General features: G+C 43.0%; 1 protein-coding gene across 4 annotated transcripts in view; it reads left to right on the forward strand.

The window, feature by feature from the left end:
- The window catches only part of SCEL (sciellin), a 108433-nt gene that overhangs the window by 73274 nt on the left and 12153 nt on the right, over window positions 1-23006 (forward strand). For 3 of the 4 annotated variants that reach the window (XM_048493701.1, XM_048493698.1, XM_048493702.1), the window contains 8 exons: window positions 6753-6821; window positions 7988-8047; window positions 9817-9870; window positions 14338-14391; window positions 14683-14730; window positions 15238-15291; window positions 20500-20556; window positions 21771-21833. In XM_048493701.1, the coding sequence (XP_048349658.1) occupies window positions 6753-6821; window positions 7988-8047; window positions 9817-9870; window positions 14338-14391; window positions 14683-14730; window positions 15238-15291; window positions 20500-20556; window positions 21771-21833 (459 nt within the window). The remainder of the gene's footprint in view (window positions 1-6752; window positions 6822-7987; window positions 8048-9816; window positions 9871-14337; window positions 14392-14682; window positions 14731-15237; window positions 15292-20499; window positions 20557-21770; window positions 21834-23006) is intronic. The other variant, XM_048493699.1, reaches the window with a different exon arrangement.

Below are 23006 nucleotides of genomic sequence, written 5' to 3' on the forward strand. Positions count from 1 at the left end.
ATTAGGTCTCCCACCTCATAAACACGAACCATTATACAGTTCCTCTATATTATGTGCACATTTGAGTACAAAAACATTTAATTTGAAATGCAGTGCAGGATATCCACCATTCCTGCTCTTCTCAAGGGGACCTGATATGCTCAGGAGGAAGGCAGGCTTATAAATATTTTAAACACATTAATAAATACAAGTAAGGATTTTGAGGAAGAACCTCCATGTGAGACAGAGCAACATCCAAGAAGATCTCTGCTCTGACAGAGCCAGTTCACACATTACAAAATTCACACATTACAAACATCCAAGAAGATCTCTGCTCTGACAGAGTCAGTTCACACATTGTAACTTCCACACCTGAAAATCTGTGCTCAGAAATTAATTACCAAGTGCACACCTGCCTGATTCTGATCAGAACAGTGGCATATGACGAGAGTGGGCCTAAATGTTCCCCCTGGACTAGTTTCCTCATCTGAAATGATCCTGAAGAGTGGCTATTTACCTGGCTGGGGAAATGTACAGAACTGGCAGGACACATTTGTCAATGTAATGTCGGGGAACATGAGCACTTGTGAATTGGCCCTTGAATTCAGCAGTTGCCGTGACCTGGGTAGTCCAACTTGGCCTGATCTCATGAGGAAGCCAAGCAGGGTCACCCCTGGTTAGTAGTTGGACGGGAGACTACCAAAGAATTCCAAGATTGTTACTCTTTCCACCACTATTCAGCAGTTAATTTCTAAAATCAAATTAGCTGGCAAAACCAAAATAAGTGCTATAAGATGGCTGGGACCTGACAGCACTTTATGCCTACATATTGTTTAGAAAGAACTATGAAAAGCTATATATTACAGACAAAATAAAGGACAGTATCTCCTTTTTCCCTCATTTGGGATTGTCACCCAGAGTATTTGCTGTTCGCTGAAGCAAATGGGGAGGTGAAGCAGCTTCACCGTCTCCTGTTTGATTGACTCACCTGCCTGCTGTAACAAGTAGGAAATCTGGGTATGCCACAAAAACAGGAGCAGGGTAAATGACAGGATTAAGGCAGGAACAGATGGCTACGTTTCCTCGTTTTCCTCTGAGCTGTGACCTGACAACTCTAGTCACAGGCATGTAATTTTTAGGGATGTGATTCTTCAGCATCTTTGCATATAGTCTGAGGCTGTTCTACTAAATTCCACAGCATATATTGGAGTGCTTAAGAATAATGAAGGAGCATCCTCCTCCCCCAATTTCATTCCTTTACAAACTTGGTACTGTGCAATATTATTCTAGGAACGAAATATTGTGTGGCTGTCACATTTCTGTTGTCAGATCTAGAGATCTTACAGAATAAAATATCAGCCCGCTAACTGGGAAAGCTACCTGCCTACTTACAAAGGCTTCTTTAAATCCTTTCCTAATCTCCTTCCTCATTCATTTCATATTCACCCTCTCCAGTGGTTCTTATTATCATATTGGGCTTTCCCTTTCTGCAGCATCGTTGTAGAGAACTACAGTAGCAGCATCTGACTGAGCTACAAGTTGCTATGGTAACCTTGCTATATGGCTATTTTCTGTCAGTATCTCAGTATAAGCAGCTTGAGAAAGCTTAATTGGGCAGATTCTTTATCCTGGAACAGTATCCTTGAATTTGGCCTTGCGGGGCCAAATCTGACACCTAGCTGAATGGATGAGGAGAGTTCAGAGCCTATGAATGATCCCAGAATGACAGACTCTTGTGAAAATGGATACCAAAAGACACCCCATTTTTTAAAAAAACCTCTACGTGTATATTAAGGGGATTATTAAAATATATTTTAACAAAGGAAGAGTGAGGAAGTTCTTTCTGAATTTGCACAAAAGGTGAGTGGAAATGTAGTTTTGGGACATTAATCCCAACAATTCAAACTTAATTTTGCAAATATCAGCAAGGAATAATTTGCACAACCTAGTCATCTGTCTGCCTGATAAAATGCAGTGCACACCCAAAGATTCTGTGTTAGCCATCCATCCAGATTTGCTATCTAATGTTTCTGGTTTCATTCCAGCCTGTCTACTTTTGTTAATGGATAATTAAAAACATCAGCATTTTTTAAAAGTACATGGTTAAGAGAAAATGGATCAAAACATGTACTGAAAATGCAAACTTTGCCTTGCACATGCATGTTTTTAACAAAATGTTACTCTGTAGCATGGTGCCAAGAATGTAGTGAGGGAAGACATTTCCTTCTTATAGCATAGTCTTTTTGCACAGACATGATCTAGAAAGAACAATCCAACATAATGAGTTTATGAACAGCTTGAGACAAGCGACTCTGTGAACTGCAAATTAGTTCTCAAATGCATTTTTGTCCAGAGAAGCCATGTCAACAAGATACTGTACTCCAGGAAGGGGCCATGACTAGAGCGTCATTTGCTACGATCAGCAGGAGAGAAGAATGCGTTCAGTGACCTTGCAGTAGTAGCTCCTCATAAAACAATACTTGACTCCAAATTCTTAAAGTGGCTGGTGAAGCACCCAAGTTTGAACCTGGCAATCTGGCTGAAACCAGTGGTGGGATTCAAATAATTTAACAACTGGTTGTTTACAAGCACCATTTTAACAACCAGTTCTGCCGAAGTGGAGCGAACCTGCTGAATCCCACCACTGTTTGAAACCATGCTCCAAACACACTTTGAGGTGAGGCTGCCACCCTGGCTGGGTCTTCTCGTAGTCTAGGATCAGCTTGAGAGCCAAAATAGTGTAGTGGTTAAGACCGGTAGACTCTTTTTTAAAGAGTTGAAAGATTAACTTCTAAAGTTTAACATTGTTGGTGTGGGAAGGATTGGGAGAAAGTTCTGATCTAAACATGTTCACTGAAAAAGTCAGACTGCACAAGCTCAGACTGGTAGAAACTTAACTGATCAGTCTATTCTCTCTTCATTTATTCTGCCTGTGTTGATCATTACTGGTTGTTAAATGAATTATGAGTTTAATCTATACTCAAGGTACAATCTGGGGCAGCCTTAATTATTCTGATACCCACTGTAGAAATACAATGACATATTCTGAGATTTTGAAGCTGTGCTGGAAAACTTAGAAGTGCTGAAATTAAAAAGGTGTTAGTGGTCCTTTCAGCACAACCAAAACCCATCTCATTTTTTGTCTGGGCAGCACGGACAAAAAAAAAGTGTCAGAGGAGACAGCAAGGTTTCCCCTCACCCACTTTCGTTTTTCTCTTCCTCGTGCCTGCCATTTTCTGCTGCTTCATTTCTTTGTTCTGCCCGCCATTTGCTAAAGTTGCCCAGGGACGTTTGCTCTGCAGGCATTTGCTGCTGGCTGCCTGTTTAGCTTATAAAGTTCATGATTCAACTCAGAGTTTCCTGCTAATTCTGGCAATACATAGTTTTCTGGTTTTGAAAAAAAATTGATTCTCATATCATGTGTTCGTGTCTTTGACGACACCTCATCAAAAAATTTTTTTAAAAAACTCAGAAAACTATATATTCCCAGAATCAGCAGGAAACGCTGAGTTGAATCATGTACTTTATAAGCTAAAAAGGCAGCCAGCAGTGATGCCTGCAGAGCAAACGTCCAGGGGCTTAGCAAATGACTGGTGGCACATAACTGGTGGAAAATGGTGGGTACAAGGAAGAGAGCAGGAAACGACTTTTAGCCAACTTCACAAAAAAGGCTGCTAGTTTAGTGTTTTCAAAAACCCTGGGTTGAACTGAAATATTCTGAGGATGTTTTGGAGGAAAGCTGTGCAGAATTCCTCTTCAAAACCATTCTTTTCATGTCCTGAAGACATTTTATTTGTGCTGTGCAGAAAGGACCACTGATACCTGGAGAATGTGACTTTTAAAACGTTAACATGCTTGATTAGTTGTAGATAAATCACCTGGGCCAATACTATCCATTCTTTACCCTTGCTTGTACATCCATAGCTGCATGATATGCATCTGTACAGGCCAGCAATTTATGAAACAGTATAGTCTGTTGCAAAGAGCATTAGAAAACCACAAAATACAATGTACTTACCCAGTGGTCCAAAACCTGTTTGAGTCTGTGGACAGCATGGTGGGCATGTCCACAAAATGGCTGCCACAAAATGGTGACTGCAAGAGGCAGAGCCAGCCACAAAATGGCAGCTGCAGCTTACCTTTATTTTGTATCAATATATGATAAAAATAATTTCTTGCTAAAAAAATTATCAGATGAAAGCTTCTTATTATTAGCTAAGTATAAGTCTTACCAGCTATTTTTATACCTGTCTTTCATGCAGATGTTGCTAATGGCTATGAAGTCATAGCCTTAATGAATGCATATATTTCTGGTCCTGCAGATTAATTATTCCTGTCCTGTAGGTTGCATTCCAGACTAAGGGAAGGGAGGCTACATTTTTCTGATGTCATGTGGCAAGAAAACTTTTGAACAGCTTTCTTTCTAGCCCTTGATAGTTGCCATCTGGTTCAGTTTGCAGCCAAACATTCCAGCGTTATCTCTTTTTCTGTGCATATAACCTGTTTCTCTGTTTTAGAACTATTCAGGAATACTCAAGCATGCTCATTAGTTGTGAAGTCAATAGCAAGTTTAAGAGACCATGTTTCTACTGAAAGCACAACTAAACAATTTGGCATTACTTTCCCAGTCGTTCTTTACTCATCCGCCTCTTTTCAAAACACTCTGAAAGGCAGCTTCTACTTCACCATTTAATTTCCAAAATTACTGTACTCAGCAGTTCAGAATATTTTTGGCAGATTGCAAAAATGCTTTAATGGCTGGCTGCAGAACTGTTTAGTTTCTGATTCATGGCTTTAGTGAGGAGAATTTAAATAAACCTGGCACTCTCTCGCCAATGCCTTGGCAGAGCATGAAGCTGTGTCCTAAATCAGAACAAATGCTGTTCCTGTCTGAGCTTCATTTACAGACTAGCTTACAAATCACCCATCTGAGTGCTGACCTGATCAAAAATAGCCTGAGCCTGGCCAATCAAAACGAGGCGATGCTGACACACTTGATGACACGTCTCAGAATATAATCCTCTTTTCCTAAGGTCCGGTTCCAAGTTCCATGAAAGCATATTGATCTTTTCATTGCCAATCCTCCTCCCCTACAAGAAAAAATGATACTACTTTTTTTGGCTTATGTTAATTCATGTATGCAAATTTTATGTTGCCTAGCATTTGGAAGGCTAACAAATGCTAACAAAAACTGTATGCTTCAGTGGAACGCATGCATTGAATTGCTTGTGCCATTCAAGAACACCGGAAAGCGTTGTATGTATGAGAACGCCAGTGCACACCCATCTGCTTCAGGGTGATGCTGAATATTCATTGTGGCTCTTGATCTGTTGATTGGCAAGACAACACATTGAGTAAATGAAAGAAATAGTGTACAGTTATTAATTTTATTCATTAGAGTCCCATGAACGTGCACATGGCACTTAAGAGTTTCATAAGCAAAAAAGCTAACTTCCGCCCTCAAGGAGCTTACAATATAAAGTTGTCTGCAGAGAAGAGAGAGGAAGAAAAGGATCAATATGTGAGCAAAGGCAATCACCTGATTTGAGTGAGCCAAAAGCTTCATGGAAATAATTGGATCGTTGGTTGTAGAACTTTGCTGGAAGCTTTTAGAATGAACACAAGAACTGCTGAGGGAGGGTATGATGGAGTTTTGTAACATCACAAATGGTGTGGAGACAAAGATAATTTTGCTTTGCTCTATTGTAACACTAGAGGTCAGGGGTTGTCTGCTGAAACTTACACTTGTTCAGGACAGCTATGCCAGGGTTCCTCAACGTGGTGCCCGGGATGCCATGGTGCCTGCCAAGTATTTTCAGAAAGTGTGAGTAGCCACTTATGATTGGCCACTTGAGATCTGATTGGCTATGCAGATTAGAATAACATTTCTTCAGCAGCAGCTACCACCACAATGTTGGTTTTATTCTGTCTCATTCCTCTTTCCCAGTGTATTTTTAAAATTACCCCTCTTTCCCCCTGCACTTGGACTTCCTCTGTGTTTATGTGTGGCTCTCCCTCCCTTGGTGTCCCTTTTTTGGTTCACCTCCACCCTGTGTTAGAGCTCCAAAGGTGCCCACAGTTCTCAAAAAGGTTGAGGACTCCTCATTTATGCATTCAGCCAATACATAATTAACATGGAATTCAATGCCACAATATATGTTGAAGGCTACTAACCTGGGTGGCTTTTTAAAAAGGATTAAATGATGTTACAAAGGATACAATGAACTGTGATAATTAAATGTCGCTTATATGTTTAAAGACAATATCATCAGCTTTATCACTTTAACAGTAATGTGATGGTCCTGCTATGACCACAATAGCAGCAAAACTGAGCCTCCTAAAGGCAAGGCAGGATTTCTGTGTTCTTGAGAGATGGCCAGGGTATGCAAAAAAAAGTTGTAAATGATCGTGTTAACTTGCTACAATTTATCATATAGCATTTGTGTTACACCTAATTAAAGGATTCTGGAATTCAGGAATTTCCCTATTTTTTTGCTGCATATGAAGTATACCTGCCCAGATAATTATCTCTAGATCAAAGGTGTCAAACTCGCGGCGCTCCAGATGTTACGGACTACAGTTCCCATCATCCCCTGCCAGCATGATGCTTGCATGGGATGATGGGAACTGTAGTCTGTAACATCTGGAGGGCCACGAGTTTGACACCTGTGCTCTAGATTATCTAGAACATTGTTACAGTATATCTGTCTTTGCTCTAGTCTAGTTCAGAGTGACCATGTATATGAGACAAAACTATTTTATCTGTTTTGTAGGCAAATATGTCCAGCAAAACCTAGCGAATCAGATGCTGGCAGAAACACTACTGCGGAGAGGACTGGGAGGTAGGACCAGTAGGATTGAATATTATATAACAGAAATTTTAAAAATTTACCTGAATTGTTTAGTACTTCAGGTATTGTTATGCACATACTAAGAATTACAAATATGAACCAAGACCTAAGTACCTCAAATAGTTCCTGTGAAGTAGCAGTTCAGTGGAGAAGAGGCATAGGAGTTCACTGGAGTGGGGGTGAGATTAGATCAGAGGCGGAGCTATAAGGGGTCAGGGGCGCGCGCTGCGTACCGGGCGTGCACCTGGGGGACAGAAAATCGTCCTCAACCCCTTTCCCCTGCCCCCAACCCCTGCACTTCCCCCTTCCCCCCCCCCCATTTACCTTTGTTTAAAGCAGCCTTCTGGGAACTACACTTCTTGGTGTAGAAAAAGTGGCCTGGTGGGAACTACACTTCCCAGGAGGCCAGGACTCGCAAGGTCTCCTGGGAAGTGTAGTTCCCACCAGGCTGCTTTTTCTACACCAGGAACTATAGTTCCCATCAGGCTGCTTTAAACTAAGGTAAGTGGGGGGAAGGGGGGAGGGGTGGGGGAGGGGCCAGCCACTATTTTGCCCCAGGTGCCATTCTCCCCCCCGCCACGCCTTTGGATTTGATTGCTGGGTCCTTAGTACCCCAAACTTTGAGCCCATGTTCTGATAATACTGTCTTCCTACTTTTGATATGCAAATTTAAAAGCTTTAGTTGGAGAACAAGTCCTTGCTCTTAACAGTGCTACATAAATACAACAGTTTGTCAGCAAATCGTAATTTGTCCACCCTGGCAAACTGTAGTTTGTTGTTTTCCTTCATACTTGAACTGCAAGCCAATGTCAAACCATAGCTCACAATTTTGGTTTGGAGGAGAACTGCAAACTACCATTTGCTGATAAAATGACAAACAGTTGTTTGCTAACCACCAGGAGGTGCTCATATACCCCCAAGCCATGGTCTGGCATTATGTCTGAGTAATCCCAGTGTTCAGTGTGAGACTAATATTTAAGGCTGATGAGCATTTTCTTGGCTAGGAAAAAAATCAGCCTTAATTAACTGTTCAAATGAACTGAAAATCCAGGACTTTCCATTATGAAGGTTCCATGTAGCTTGTTTGCTTTGAATATCAAATTAATACTTTATGTGATTTTCAGTTGTATTTTTCTGATTATGTTTTGTCTCCAAAGAACCCAAGGCCTGGACAGTCTCATCCAAGTCAAAGTGGCAGCTGATAAAAGTGAAAAGGGGTAAGTCTCAGAAGTCTCTTTCACATAATTGACTTCCAGTTGGTGCACGAGTATGGAGAGGGCAGCAAGGGCCCACAGGGTCATATGGGGTCATATGTCCCTGAGTGGCTGCCGTTTGGTCACTAGCCCCGAGACGAGCCAGAGCCTGGGCAGATGCGTAATCTGCCATGCTCCAGAGGGCTCACTTGGGGGCGCCTCTTATGAGGTAGGTGGCCAGGCAGGGCCAGCTCTGCTGCATCCCCTCCCCTTCTCCACCGGGCCAGCCCAATCCAGGTCCCTCTTGGCCTTGATTGGCTGCTCTGGCCGTTCCATGAATTGACCTGGCTCTGTGCCCTGCTCCGAGGAGGTTGCAGTCCCTTCAGTGAGCAGCACACATCATGGCTGGGTCAGCCTTGGGTGGAGTGGGGGTGGGTGGCACCCTGGCTGGGAGGAGGCAATGACAAAGGGGTCAGGGAGCCGGTTTGGAGGCCAGTCAACCTCTGGGTGTGCACAAACCTCTCTCCGCCTGGCTGATGGGGCACGGAGGCAGGAAGACATGCTGGGAATGGAGGGCGCTGGCCCGGGCTGTTGGCATGGCTCCCCGGCTCCCCTCTTGTCCCAAGGCAGAGGTATATCTAGGGAAAATGGAGCCTGGGGCAAAATCTAGGGAAAATGGAGCCCAGGGGCGGGGGAACTCAGATTTTGCCCCGGGCTCCATTTCCCCAAGATATGCCTCAGGAGGGCAGAGACATGAACTTCTAGAATGGGTTCATTTCCACTGTAATCCCTTGGGATGAAAACACAGGATGTCATAGACAGCCTCAGGTTAGGGACCCCTGGACCTACTCAAAAAACAAGTGTTCCCCCTCTTCCCCTCCCTTGTTGGACCCTATGCCTATGGGTTTATGACTTCCTCCCCTACCAAACATCCACATGGTGGAATTTTAGGTTAGTTTTTTTCTTTACCTGCCTAGCCAATAAGGTGAACATTTAACTTCATTTTTATTTGGGCATTCATGATTTAGTCTTCCAATCTGTGTGTGTGTGCATGTGTGCGTGTGCACACACACATGTAAACCGCCATCAAGTTGCAGCAGACTTATGGCGATCCCACTAAGAGGCTTCCAAGGCAAGTGAGAAGCAGAGGTGGTTTGCCATTGCCTTCCTCTGCAGAGTCTTCCTTGGTAGCCTCTCTTCCAAGTACCAACCCTGATTAGCTTCCGAGATCTGATGAGATCAGGCTATGCTATGCTGCCTTTCCACCCATTCTCCCAGACCCCGCCCCCCACCTTTAAAAATCAATAAAACATACTTATCCTCCCTCATACAGTTTGTGTTGATAATCACTTGAAAAAACATTTATTAGAATTTTGAAACTTCCCCATTTGTCTGATATTGTGCTGACAGTAGCATCATCCATGGTTGCTTATTTTATGAAATGGGAATATTTTCCATGATAAAACAAAGTATTGAACAAAGTTTCCAAACATATATCTGGTACTGGAATATCCTACATTCAAGTACCTTTGTTTAAGTCAGTGATCCAAGTCATTCTCAGAACTGGGATTTGATTGTGGAGCAGTCCTACCATATGTATTGCAAAGATGAACTGACAAGACAAATGGGAAAGAGCAACTGTTGATCTTACAACTCTTCCTGACCCCTTTACTCCACTTTCTTATTCATGCACATTTGCCCGTAGGCAAAGGAAAATGCTTCTACCTTTCCTTTAGGTAATAAACAAGGTCAGATGTACTGCATGTAATTCTTTCCCCTCTTATTCTTTGAAGCAACCTGGATGATCTGATCAAAGTGAATCCTGCATCAAATGGACGTGACAAGGAGTAAGTCTTGCTACAGAGAAACATATCGTTTTCTTTTATTATTAAGCTCACACGACAACAGTCTCTTGAGCAAAAAACCAATTCATCACAACAGGTTAAAAACATTATCAACCACAATAAAACAAAACAAAAAGAAAACGAGATATCAAGTCAATAAAATCCATATATCTCATAAAATCTACAACATATTAGAGAACAAGATATAACAGTGGGCCTGTGCAGTTTCTCATAAAATCAACAAAATGGTACTCAGTTTAGCAACATTTTAGGAAGATCACTATTGCCCATTTTGCATCTGATCAGGTTATTTCTGGATCTGGAACAGCCAATAATAACAAAACTGCCAAGGTCTCACAGGGAGCTGGTATCTAGACAAAATATAGTTCTGGTCACAAAAAAGCAATACATGGTCTACAGTGTCTAATGCATCACATACACTATCACAGAAATGTTCTGAGAATGCTATTTTAGCCAATCTTCCTTTTATTTCTACCATTGGTAAGATATTAAATCTGATGAGCATAAAAGCACATCTATGATTAGGCACTGTAGGGAATTTCAGACATGTGTCAAGGGTCAAGAGAAGCATATCTGTGTTACAAATGCAACATGAGCCTTTTCCGCATGAGTTGTTTACAGTTTATTTTGCTGCCAAATGCTACTTTTTTCTTTTAATTCCACATGTTCTGCAAACATTTTTCTTTCATTTTTCCTCTGTAGCTTTCTCAGGGACTTTTATCTTGATTTTTTCAATCCGTTTTTGAACCAGATTCCCTTCAGCATGGAATATTATTGAAATGGGCTTTATTTCTCCATCCCACCAAACACCTAGCCCTTATCCAAGCTCCTGTGTAGTCTCCCAATCTCTGTTTCACCTCTTTTCCCCCTCCTCTTCCGATTTTGAAAGGAAATTAAACAAATTTTCTTGTTGTCATATTGAACTTTCAATGTAATGTTCAGGCCGAGACACAGGCTGTTTCCGAGCGACTCGGCCAAATGGGCCAACAGTGCCTCTAGGAGGACGGATTGAAAAAGCGCCATCCCTAGGATAAAGTTGTTTTGCGAGGGAGACACTTGCTGCATCGCCCTTGGCAGCAGCCGTCCTGGCCAATTCCCTGGATGTATGCTGGCAGCGGAAGGTGCTGCTTTAAACCTCGCTCAACGAGCAAGATTTTTGCAAAGCGCCGTCTTCCCGCCGGCGCAGTGCAAACCACACCAGCGGGATGACAACGCTTTTCCCATTGCCTCCACTCACCTTCCTGTCCAGCATTGCTCTGGAGAGCTGCAGAGACCTGCCCATGCTGCCCTCCGACCTCTGGACAGAAAGGTGAGTGGAGGGGACCGACCCAGACATGGCTCCATGCGAAGCCACCTCTCCGGCAGGGGAGCAAGTCAAGGGTGCTCACACGATAGCGTGCGAACGGTCCCTGAGCCTCCACCAGCACAATTCATGCCAGTGGAACTGCGTTTCTGTGCATGTGCGCATATTTCATATAGAATTTGCAATGGAACATTCAGGCAAAAATATAAACAAGCAGGATTGATTGGGGGCACTATGGTGTAACGTTAATGCATCCATTGTATCAGGTCCATTGTATCAGCTTCGTCAGTGTCATCACAAATAAGCAATATAAAGTTAAAGTGAAGAAACATTGTGTCTACAGTTACAGGCAAGTTAAATTAATAAAAGAAGTTGCTTTTGCAGGAGGAAATTGTTAAGGGACTGCTGCTGTAACAATTGTGGGTTACTGCAGCTCCAATTTGGCTGGAAAATGTGGGTTTTTGTGTGTGGGGGATATGTGATTCTGTTCCTTTAGGTAATGGTGCTTGCTCCAGTAGGGTTGGGGGGTTTTTTGCTTCCATTTTGTGCAAACACCTGGCCCTTATCTATGCCCTGTGTACTTTCCCAACTTCCCCTTCAGCCATTTTTCCTCCCCTTCTGCTCCATTTTCAAAAGGATTTAAAAAATACTCTTTGTCAAGTTGAACTTGCAATGTAACATTCAGTCAGAGATACAAACTAGAATGGTCGAATGGATCAGTTTTGTCAATTGCATATCAAACTACCAATGTAGCATTAGAGCAGAGAGCATTCTGAGCATTCATCACAGATGACATCCTACACCATCAGGAATAATATGTTTTCAGCAGTTGTGTATGGAATAAATGCAACTGAAGAGACAAGGGGAAACCCCCCCAAAATAATAGAGAGAACGAAGGTATGTGGATGATTTCACAGAAAACATTTTCAAGAGACAAGCTTTAACCACTGGAAAAATCTGTGGCAAACTGTGCATGAGGAAAAGTCTGTGGTTTTGAAACAACCTTTCCTTTAGTTAATTAGTTCATAATCCATTTTTGTATAATAATTCTCAAGTCAGGGAATGCAGAATACAATGAAAACATTGACAAAACTACCTGAAATAAATATTTGTTATATATCTTATATAGCTCTTACGGTAGTATTGAATTTTGTAACCAGTCTTGAGTCTTAGCAAGAAAGGCAGACTATAAATTAAAAAAAATGTAAACAAAGAACAAATGCAGCTGCCAGTTACCAAGTTGCCACCCAGCAATTAGGCTGGATTTTTCAGTTTTTTCTTCCCCCCTTTTGATTTACAGATCTTACGCTGGAGTTCCTCCCTGTCCCAAATATGTGTTTTCTGTTTGTTATTTAGTAATTGACTTCAACTGACAGCCTGGGTCAGCTTATCACAGGCTTCATTAGTTTCAATTAATTTCCTCAGAAGTTCTTTGAGTCTTGTTTTGAATTTCTGTTGGGGCTTACTAGCTTTTCTGTTTCTGTTCTCTTATTATTTATTTTTTCCTTCAGGGACTTATTTGAATTTATGAAGGTTTACACTCTGGGATTGGTTTAGTTTGTTGGCAGTTTCTTTGAATTCTATAAAAAAGGTTCCTATGGGCACTACTAATCCATGGATTTCTCATGTTGGCTGTAACCATGAGATTTCCTCTCAGATCATCTTCATTGGGAGGGCTCAGTAGGATTTGGGCATCCCTAAGAGAGGCTGGAAGTGGCATCAATTAATACTGTCTTCTCCTGGATTTAGGGAGCAGGCCTCAAAGCCAGGGCCTGCCCTGAAGCAGCGAGTAAGTGACTGGCATCTTGTGGTGCTTCTTTCTAACCCTCAGGAGCACATTAGTGGGTTGGTAGTTATGCCTCTGTGTTATCCCTAAGAGTTCTCCAAATAATGTTAAAAGCAGGATTTTTCTTGTCCTGTATAAATTCTTCCTTGATCTGTGGAGAAAGGGATTTGGAGTTGCCAAATCCTCTTTTTCTCTCATTCCTGTGATTGAAATAAGAATTTCTGTCAAGGCAAGAGTACAGTGAAACCCTAAGTGAAACCCTAAGAGAAGTGGTGGTAGGCACATAGCTGAGGCATGCTCAGAGGAGGGGATGCATGAGATCCATTGACATCATTCCTGCCTCTGCTACATCAATTTCCATCGGTTTGCACATAAAATAGTAGGTAGGAAGTCCATTTGGGCTTCGTGGAGAGCCATGAATCCCTGTTTTCTGAGCTGAATCAAATGGCGAACAGTTTCCTGCTAACAGCCAGAAGGTCTGGGGAGGCATAAAGGGAAGAGGGAGCATGCAAACCGAAGCCTTACATAACCCCAAGCCAAGGCTTCCCTTGCAAGGCAATGTGAAAACAAATCTAATCTAATTTATCAATCGATTTGAAAATAGAAGAACGTTGCTTATAACACTCCATGTGGTTTATTTGCTTTGAATATCAAATTAATAGTTCTAGCTACTTGACCGTTGTATTTTTCTGTTCTCTTTTCACTGATGATGTCTCATCTCCAAAGAAGCCAAGAACTGGACAGTCTCATCCAAGTCAATGCTTTGGGTGACAACAGTCAAAAAAAGGGCAAGGCTTGGGAGACTCTGTCATGTCCTTTGCTTCCAGTTGGTGGAGTCGTGGAGAAGACAGAAACTTGCAATGCAGAGGTGTCCATCTCCAGTGTAGCCAGATAGGAAGAAACACAGGGGCCAAGAGAAGGGAACTTTGGACCTATTCACTGTTGTTCTTCCTTCTCCCCTGTCTTTTTGGATAAGGACTAAGAATTGGGCTCATGGACTTCATTCTCTAGCAAATTTCCTCATAGCATCTCTAATGATAACCCTGTCCTAGGAAATCCTATCTCTTTGAGTCAGTGATCCAAGCTCTTCTTCCATGTTTCGATTGGATTGTGGAGCACTCCTGTCATAATAGATGTTTTTGTTGTGAAAGTAAAGTGGCTCATTATGCAAGGCAAGTGGGGCAGAGCAGCTTTGGATTCTAAAACTCTACCAGTCCTGTTTTGCTTCCCTTGCTAACTTGTGTAAATTGGCTCCGACTGTAGAAAAATGGGACTGATCTATTTTGATTCCTTCCCCTCCCCTGCAACACAAGGTCAGGGACACTCACTGTCACCTTTTTTTTCCTGCTTCCTCTTGAAGAGACTTAGATGATCTCATAAAAGGGAAACCTGCATTGAATGGACACAACAAGGGGTAAGTCAAGAAACACATCTGTGTTGTGTAATCCAGTTTTGAAGCCAGCATCACTTTATTTATTTAGAGTTTATGGCTTATATAATTTTATTTATTTAAAATTTATAATTGTCCTTTTCATGTAACGATTTTTGGAGTGGGAAACACAAAGTACAATTAAGAGATCAATAAAACTGTATGAAAGAAAAATTGGGCTGATCTATTTTGATTCCTTCCCCTCCCCTGCCTCTGTATCTACAACACAAGGTCAGGTACACTGACTGTCACCTTTTTTTCTGCTTCCTCTTGAAGAGACTTAGATGATCTCATAAAACCTGCATCGAATGGATGCAACAAAGGGTAAGTCAAGAGAAAAGACAAACAGCAGCCAATGAAGACCAATAAGTAAGTTAACCATCAAAAAGCCTGGGCAAACACCAAGGTCGTGCTAAAAGTCCCAGCACGCTAGTGGCAGGAGGCTGGGTAAAACTAACATTTGAAATCCAGCGATCCCCAAAGGCAAGCGAAGTATAGTATTATTAAACTTTTGTTCACCGTCCTTACCACTCCAACCAAAGAAAATACTTCCACTATGTGTGAGGTTATGGCAGCTCATTATGACATTTACCTGATGGTAACCTAGGCAGGTGAGAACTCCTCCCCCCATCCATTGATTTTCAGAAATTTTTGGTACGTTTGATTCCTTGTGCAAAGTTGCTTTGGCTCTGGGCTAAAGGTAATTGGTCTCATAGTCATGAATATCCCAGGAACATGATGGCTCCTTCCCCTGTCTTTTCAATCTAAAAAAAAAAAACTAGATCAGGTGCACTGACTGCAACTGTTTTTGTTTCTGTTTTACCCTTGAAGAACCCTTGATGACCTCATCAAAGTGAACCCTACAGCGAATGGACATAACAAAGGGTGAGTCTATGTTACTAATTTAATCTGGCTTCAAAACCAGCATTACTTACTTTGTTTTGAGAATTTCCTAGCCACCTTTCAATTTAACAGCTCTCAAGGCAGAAGACTCAAAATATAATAAAAACTGTGACTTTTTTTAAAAAAAATCTGAACATTATAAGGTTACCATCAAAAGCTGTCTACAGAAGTCTTCCAAGTGTGGTACACTTTACAGAGATAAGGTCTTGAACATGGCCAATCTCACTGGGCAATTGCCATTGTAGTCCTTTAAAGAGACTCTTGAATGTTATTTTTGCAACGGGAATAGGTTACCTTATTAAACTCCAGCTCCCAGGATTCCTTGTCTAGCTGCCAAAATAGATTACCATAGTTGAAACCGGTTTAAATTCTAAGTAAATGAATACAAAGGCTGTGGGGTGGGCAGGCAGACTTAAGAGGTGATACAAGACTCTGTTTCTATATTGGTGTAAATTTATTTTTTTATAAGCAGAAGGGATAGAAACAACAGCTTTAGGGGTTTTTTTTCTGTTGGCTGTTTGCAAATTGATGCATTTTTCTGGGACAAATAGCATAATTGGGTATGTGTTGAAAGGAGAACTACACAACAGGCATCTCAATCCAGAGCCCCAGGTTGGTCAGGGATGGCCTGACTGTGGCGCCACCCTGCAGCCTCCAGAGGGGTTTTTGGTGGTGCTGGGGAGGCAAAAAAAGCCTCCCCACCACCAAAAAGCCTTCTACTGGGCTTATGCCCACCAAAAGAGTGGTGTAAATCTATGGCACTGTTCTGGAGGCAATGCTGGGGTGGAAGCCAACTAACGTTGGCTCTGCCTCTGGCCACGCCTTTGGAACAGCCCTGCGTCGCATTGTACCATCCCAGAAGGCCATGGTGGCCACCCACCAGTTGATTTGCCCCTTTGCCGGGGTAATTGCTCCAGCGAGGGCATTTCTGCCACTGCAGGGCGCTGTCGTCTCCTCAACTCCTTTCAGCCCCCCACTCTGAATCGGGTTATAAAGTATTGTAAAAGATTATTGGCAAATGTTCCAACTGTTTAGAATAGATTTTGGAGGGTAATGTGGGCCAGCAGCATCTACAACTTGAAGCACTATTTTCTCTTATTATAGTAGTTATTCTTCTATAATTGGCATGGAAGTGGCTATGTAAGCAGGTCTCAGTGTATGATTCTGATGACTAAGACTGGGCGATGCTTGCAAAGAACTAGTCCATTGACCCACTGCTCATAGGCCAAATCAAAAAAGTAAGTGGAAAGGTAGTCATTATTGAGCTCATATTTGGGTGTGGATCGAAATGCTGCTGTTTTCCATTCAACATAAGATGGCTTACTCATTATTACATACGAAGACTTAATTAGTTTTGGAAAGCACCAGCAAACCAACTAGAAAAATCCTTGCCTGAAATTCAGCATCCTCAATCCACCAGAGCTCCACAGATCAACCTGCATAATGTAAATAAGGAGCAGATCAGCATTTGCAGGGCAGATTGTCCAACTATGTTTTCAAGTGGATGTCTGTGTTCCTTAGCCAGAAAGTTAGGCCGTTTCCGCACGGGCGGAAAATGACGGCCTGGAGACGGTAAAAACTCCGTCTCCAGGCTGCCATTCGCACGGGCAGCGCAGCTGCAGCGCAGCCGCGCCGCCCCCGCGCCGCCCGGCTGGCCCGCAGCCGGCGTATTCCGAGAACGCTAAGAAGCGTTCTTTTCGGAATACGCCGCCGTGAAGCCGCTGCCGAGCGAACGGCAGCGGCTTCACGGCGCCTCCCCGACCCGGCACTCACCTTGTCCCTGGGCAGGCGCGCAGGGCCAGGGGGGTGTGTCCCCAGGCCTCGGCGACACGCCGGAGGCCCAGGGACAAGCCGGGTCGTGCGGGCGCCGGCGCTCCGCGGCTCCGGCTGCCTGCCTCTTCCCGGGACCGTCCATGCGGACGGTCCCAGCGTCTTCGGGTCAGCGCGAGAAGCGCCGACCCAGCCGTTTCCGCTGCCATGCGGAAACGGCCTTAGAGGTTATTGAAGGTGTAATTAATGTTCTACCTAAATTTTCTGCTTCTATGGAGGCACTAATGGAGGGCTGACATATTTGACAAACCTTGTGTATGTATTCAGTTCCAGCATTTAGAAGCCTGTTTGAGCTATTTGCATGGTCTGATTTGTCTCTGTGCATTGCTCCCTGCGACAGATATAGCTGCTGCATTGCTTCCTGCGTCATACAGCTGCTGTTTCTCAATAGTAATTTCCGTAAAGTTTACCTGCAGTTACAGTTCACCTGCAGTTACAGTTACAGAATAAAGTTCACCTGCAGTTACAGAAATTTCTGCTGAGAAATGTTGACTGTATTCATGGAAATCCTGATTTTTACAAGACATCCATACAAATGTATTCTTGACAACACTCAAGGAGCATAGAGCAGAGACAGAAATGGATTGAGTGGTATTGCTCTTTGTGGTACGGGTGCAGTAATTATAGTGTATATAGATTCGTACGTCTAGTTCACAATATTAGGGCTCCATTAGAAATTACTTTCCTGGTGAGAATGGCCATATGGAACACTGGGAGCCAGCTTCTGGCCCATCCATACTTTCCCATTTGCATGTGAGCCAGGTTATGCCTTGGGTAGTACAGGCTGTGCTGGATCTTGCAATTGTATCCCTTGGTTGAAAAAAGGGGCACCAATTGTGAGGTCTGGGAGACTTTAGATACAGATAAATGAAATACATTGCAGTCTTCACAATGTAAGGGAATTACAAGAAATGCCCTGCAGGTAGGGTTGCCAATCTCTAGGTGACACCTGGAGATCTCTCGCTGTTGCAACTGACAGATCTCCAGGCAACCATGATCAGTTTCCCTGGAGAAAATGACTGTTTTGGAGAGTGGACCGTATAGCATTATATCTTGCTGAAGTCCCTCTCCGAGTTTCACCCCCACATTCTCCAGGTATTTCCCAACCCAGAGCTGGCAAATCTACCTGCAAGTATGCAATTTCTTTTGTCTTTGCTGCTGCCAGGTTTGTGGTTCTCTCGGTAAAATTCATGTCTGAACTGGGCCTGGGATTTTGTTCTTACTGCTGTACCTGTACTAGGTCCCCCCGTACATGTTCCTCTGAAAGATAACCAGAAAAGAGCCCATTGGATGGAGAACCTCGGGTAATAGTTGAGGCTGAAAACAAGGTTACCTATGACACTAAGAAATGGTCACAACAATATGTAGGCAGGGAGCAGGAGCAGGATTTTCCTGTTGGAAGATTCTATCTGCATCTGTTTTGAAAGGCTGTCAGTGTGTTAATGCAAAAAGGCTGGGCTCTCAGCAGAGCTGCAGAGCCATCCGTGTGACTCTGGGGCCCTCGTCTACCAGGGGTGATACATCCAGCATCAGCTTCAGAAGTTCCTCAAAGCAGGTGAGAATTCATCACTTTGTTTTGTTATGGATCATATATCTAGCAATACATTATTTTATATTATTATTATTTACATCAGCACAAGCTTTCTGGGTGTCCCAGGGCCACCCTTTTCAGGCCAGCTTACCTCATATGGTTATTGTGTGAATAAAATGTGTGTGTGGGGGGGTGTCCATCCTAATCTCCTTGGGGGAAGTATGGGATAAAAATGTGCTCTCTCTCTATATATATTTATAATATAGTATACGTAAAATATATATTATGATTTAAGCATATGTGATGTAGTTTAAGTTTATGTAATTTATTTATATTTATTTATTTATATTTTAAATTTCTAGGCCGCCTCTTCCCCGAGGGGCTCGAGGCGGCTCAACAACATGGCTGTTATCAACAGCAACTCAACAACATGACATTAAACATTAAAACTCCGGCAGCAGTTACATATAGTTCGAACAATCCAAAAAATTCAAACAGGTTAAAACAGTTCAAACAGTTCAAACAGTTCAAACAGGCGCCCCGCTTAAGGCTAAAAGCAAGGGGAAAAAGGAAAAAGAAGGAAAGGGAGGGAACAGGTGGGCCCAGATGGAGTCACAGCAGGCCCAACCAAGATGACAAAGATGGAAATCGGCAGAATTTCAGTGGGGGGCAGTAAAACCGCGGCCAGCCTCTCCAAAGGCCCGGTGGAATAATTCTGTCTTACAGGCCCTGCGGAACTCACCAAGGTCCCGCAGGGCCCGGACTGATGGAGGTAGGGCATTCCACCAGGCAGGGGCCAGAGCCGTAAAGGCCCTGGCCCGGGTCGAGGCCAGCCGCATTGTCGCGGGGCTAGGGGTCACCAGCAATTCTGCCACTGCCGAACGCAGTGGCCTATGTGGGACATAAGGGGTAATGATTTAAGACACTGTTGAATCATATTTACATCCTGCCCTTTCATCAAGTACACTTAGGAAAATGTATATCTCACATTTTGACAGCCCACTCGTTACTTTCTTTCCATGGGTAGGAGTACACATGCATCCTGGTTCAGAATTTTCTCAGCATATAACAACTGAACAGGCAAAAGATAAGAAAAAATAGGCATGTATGGAAGCTATTTTCAGATAGATACAAGGCTAGTCCTGCCATTACCCCCTTCTATGGAAGTAGAAATAGAGAATCTAAACACCTGCAGTACCAAGTTAACTTGCCATCTCAACAGAGAACTTGGGTTTAACATTCATAACAAGCTGTCATTTTGCCCCATCAGTGGTTACGTTGTGCTCAGGAGAAGAATAAATAAGGACAAAGAGGGTACACAATCCTGAAGAACGTGCCCATGTCCTATAACAGGGTAGAAAACACTACTGAGCCAGCATGGGCTCATATGCTGGTATCAGACATCTTTGCTTTTTATCATGTCACTGAATCAGGAAAAGATAAACCATTTTAAAAGTGGCAAATATTTGTATGGGATACCTCCAAGAAATACCTCCAAGGATGCGGAGGCAGGCAATGGCAAACCACCACTGAACTTCTCTTGGCTTGAAAACCCTGTTGGGTCACACCATAGGTCAGCAGTGATTTAATGGTAAAAATTTTTTTTTAAAAATCACAGTAATTAAAGTATAAATCTATTTGCAGAATACTAATAACTTCAAAGTAGCTGCCAAATATTTGATCTGTTAAGTTCTGCCAGTGATTCTTTCTTTGATGAACATGAAATCTTCTCTGTCTGTCTCTCTGTCTGTCTCTCACTCTCTTGGTCTTTTTTTTTTAAAGGCATGTTTACCATCACCCTGATTTTTAACTTCTTGTTTTTCTCACAGGGGAAGAGATCTGGATGACTTCATTGATGTCAATAACACTGCACCACAAAACAAAAGGTAGTGCCTTTAAGTCTTGTTCTGATGCTCCATGCAAACTTGCCTGTGGGTAGGTGTTACTTGTCCGTTTACATATTCCTTTAAACTGAAAAGCACACCCATAAGACCAGCTGTGGGTGTATGTTGCTTCTATGAAGCTGTCCCCATTTGCTTCTATACACCACCCTTGCCTTTACCAGAACTGCATGCAGCACCTCTTTCCTCCCCAGAGGTAAAGGTGGAGGGTAGGTAAGCTTCTGGACAAGGGAGTTTCCTGTGCCTGTCAAAGCTATCTTGGTGCCAGGGTTATCAGCCTCCAGGTAGGCCCTGGAATTCTTCTGGAATTTACAACTGATCTCGGTATTATAGAGATCAGTTCCTCAAGAGGAAATGGCTGCTTTAGAGAGCAGAGTGTAGCATCACGTCTCCCCTGAGTTTCCTCTCCAAGCACCACTCCCAAATCTCCAGGAATTTCCCTAGCCAGAGTTGGCAACCCTACTTGAAGCTCTAGCATCTCTGATCACCTTCCATGCCTGCAAACAAACTTCTTTCTTTCTCATGGCATTTGAGCAGCATAGATTGTACCGATGGTAGTTAAAATGGAATTATAGTGAATGTACTTCACTGTAATCTTGGAATTTCTTTTACAGAATGCATTTGAGGGCCAAGCTAGGCATGACTGCAACCAAAGGAACAATCCTTGGCCACCAATGTAGTTTTAGAAGAAACTTTCACATTTTAAAATTGCTGCAGGATCCTGATTCTGATCAGGCTGGTGGCACGGCGGCAACAGGCAATCTTGTCCCCTGTGTGCCCTTTGTAGTGCCATAACAGGATCTGTTTGGGCACTTTGAAAGGCGTGCGGGGGGGAAATAAGGTTACGTTTCCCCCGCGCCATGGGCCTGGTTGGAATCAGGCCTCCACAGCAATTTTAAATGCTAAAGTTTCTTCTGAAATGATATTGGCGATCAAGGCTTGGCCTCGAAGCCCCTGCCACATCTAGTTGGGCCCTGAGATTAGGGTATTACTGACTTGTACTGCAATCCTATGTCCTTTTACTGGGAAGCAATCCTCATGGAATACAATGGGATTTACTTCTAAGTAGATGTGCGTAGGATCAGTTGTTAACTTTTAAGAAGAAATACTGTTAAAACAACGTGAAAGAAGTTTCAGTGAAACGGTAGATTTCCTCCCTTATTCAATAAAGAAGTGTTTTGATATATTCTGTCTGACAGAAGCCGAGAGCTTGATGACCTCATTGTGATAAAATCATCTACTGCGGATCAAAATAAAAAGAGGTGAGTCTGAAATCGAATTTTTTGCAACCCATGTAATCTTGGGCTACTTCCATATATGATCTATGGAAAACAATGCATCCTGTCTCTCTGGAAAACTAGGCAGCTCTCCCACCGTTTTGTGCTATTTTGTTCCATTATGATTGCACCCCTCCTGCAGGGTTCTCTGCTGAAGCAGTTTGGTGTCTGGGGAAGATCCATCTCCGCTAACATGTCAAAAGGAGAGCAAAGTGGAGCTTTTTGGCAGGGCTTTTCAGTCATGCTTTGGACATGGCTGAAGAACTGTTGTTGGGTGGCTGAAGGGAGAACTGGTGTTTGTAAGGCAGGAATGGCAAACCACCTCCCAATGTCTCTTGCCTTGAAAACTCACTGGGGGTCACTATAAGTCAGCTGTGACTTGACAGCAAAAAAAAAGTTGTTGCTGGGATTCTTTGATTGTATTTTGATAGTTGTTATGGGTACCATGGAGAATTTTAAAAAATCTCTCTTGTAAATAAATAAATAAGCACAAACGGTGGTGGTTGGGGAAAGTGGTGTCAAGTTGCAGCTGGCTTATGGCAACACTGTAGCATTTTCAAGGCAAGAGACTAACAGAGGTGGTTTGCCATTGCCTACCTCTTGGTAGCTACCCCAGACTGTTTTGCTGGTCTCCCATCCTATACTAACCAAGGCTGACCTTGCTTAGCTTCCAGACCAGACAAGATTAGGCTAGCTTGGAACATCCAAATCAGGGTCTTGTCAAAAGGGCTGATATGTTCTATAATACAAGAAATGTATTGGCACAATTGCACAAACAGCTCTGCTTTGTCAGAGCTCCCCTGGGTCTCAGAGCCAGGGTCATCTCTGGTAGGAACTCAGGCGGGTTGGCTTCTGCTGCAGAGCATGCTGCTAAGAGCTGACTTTTTCAAGCTTTACAGCTACACCCTCCTGCAACCTGGCAGGTGACCTCCTCAGCCTCAGTGCTTGCTGGCACTGTGTGCCTTCAGTGGGATTTGCAGTTCCTCTAAAGGGTAAGAGGGAGGTGCAGACATTGAGCCTGGACAGCCCGTTTACTAAAAATATGTATTACTGTGTTGTATAGGATTTACTCGCATATAAAACAAAAAGATTTTGTTTGGAGATCATCAGTGTGTGACAATTTGTGTGAATGAAATTAAGGCCTGATTTAAATGAGGC

This window comes from Sphaerodactylus townsendi, linkage group LG04, assembly GCF_021028975.2.
Source record: "Sphaerodactylus townsendi isolate TG3544 linkage group LG04, MPM_Stown_v2.3, whole genome shotgun sequence".
NCBI classification, from domain to species: Eukaryota; Metazoa; Chordata; class Lepidosauria; order Squamata; family Sphaerodactylidae; genus Sphaerodactylus; species Sphaerodactylus townsendi.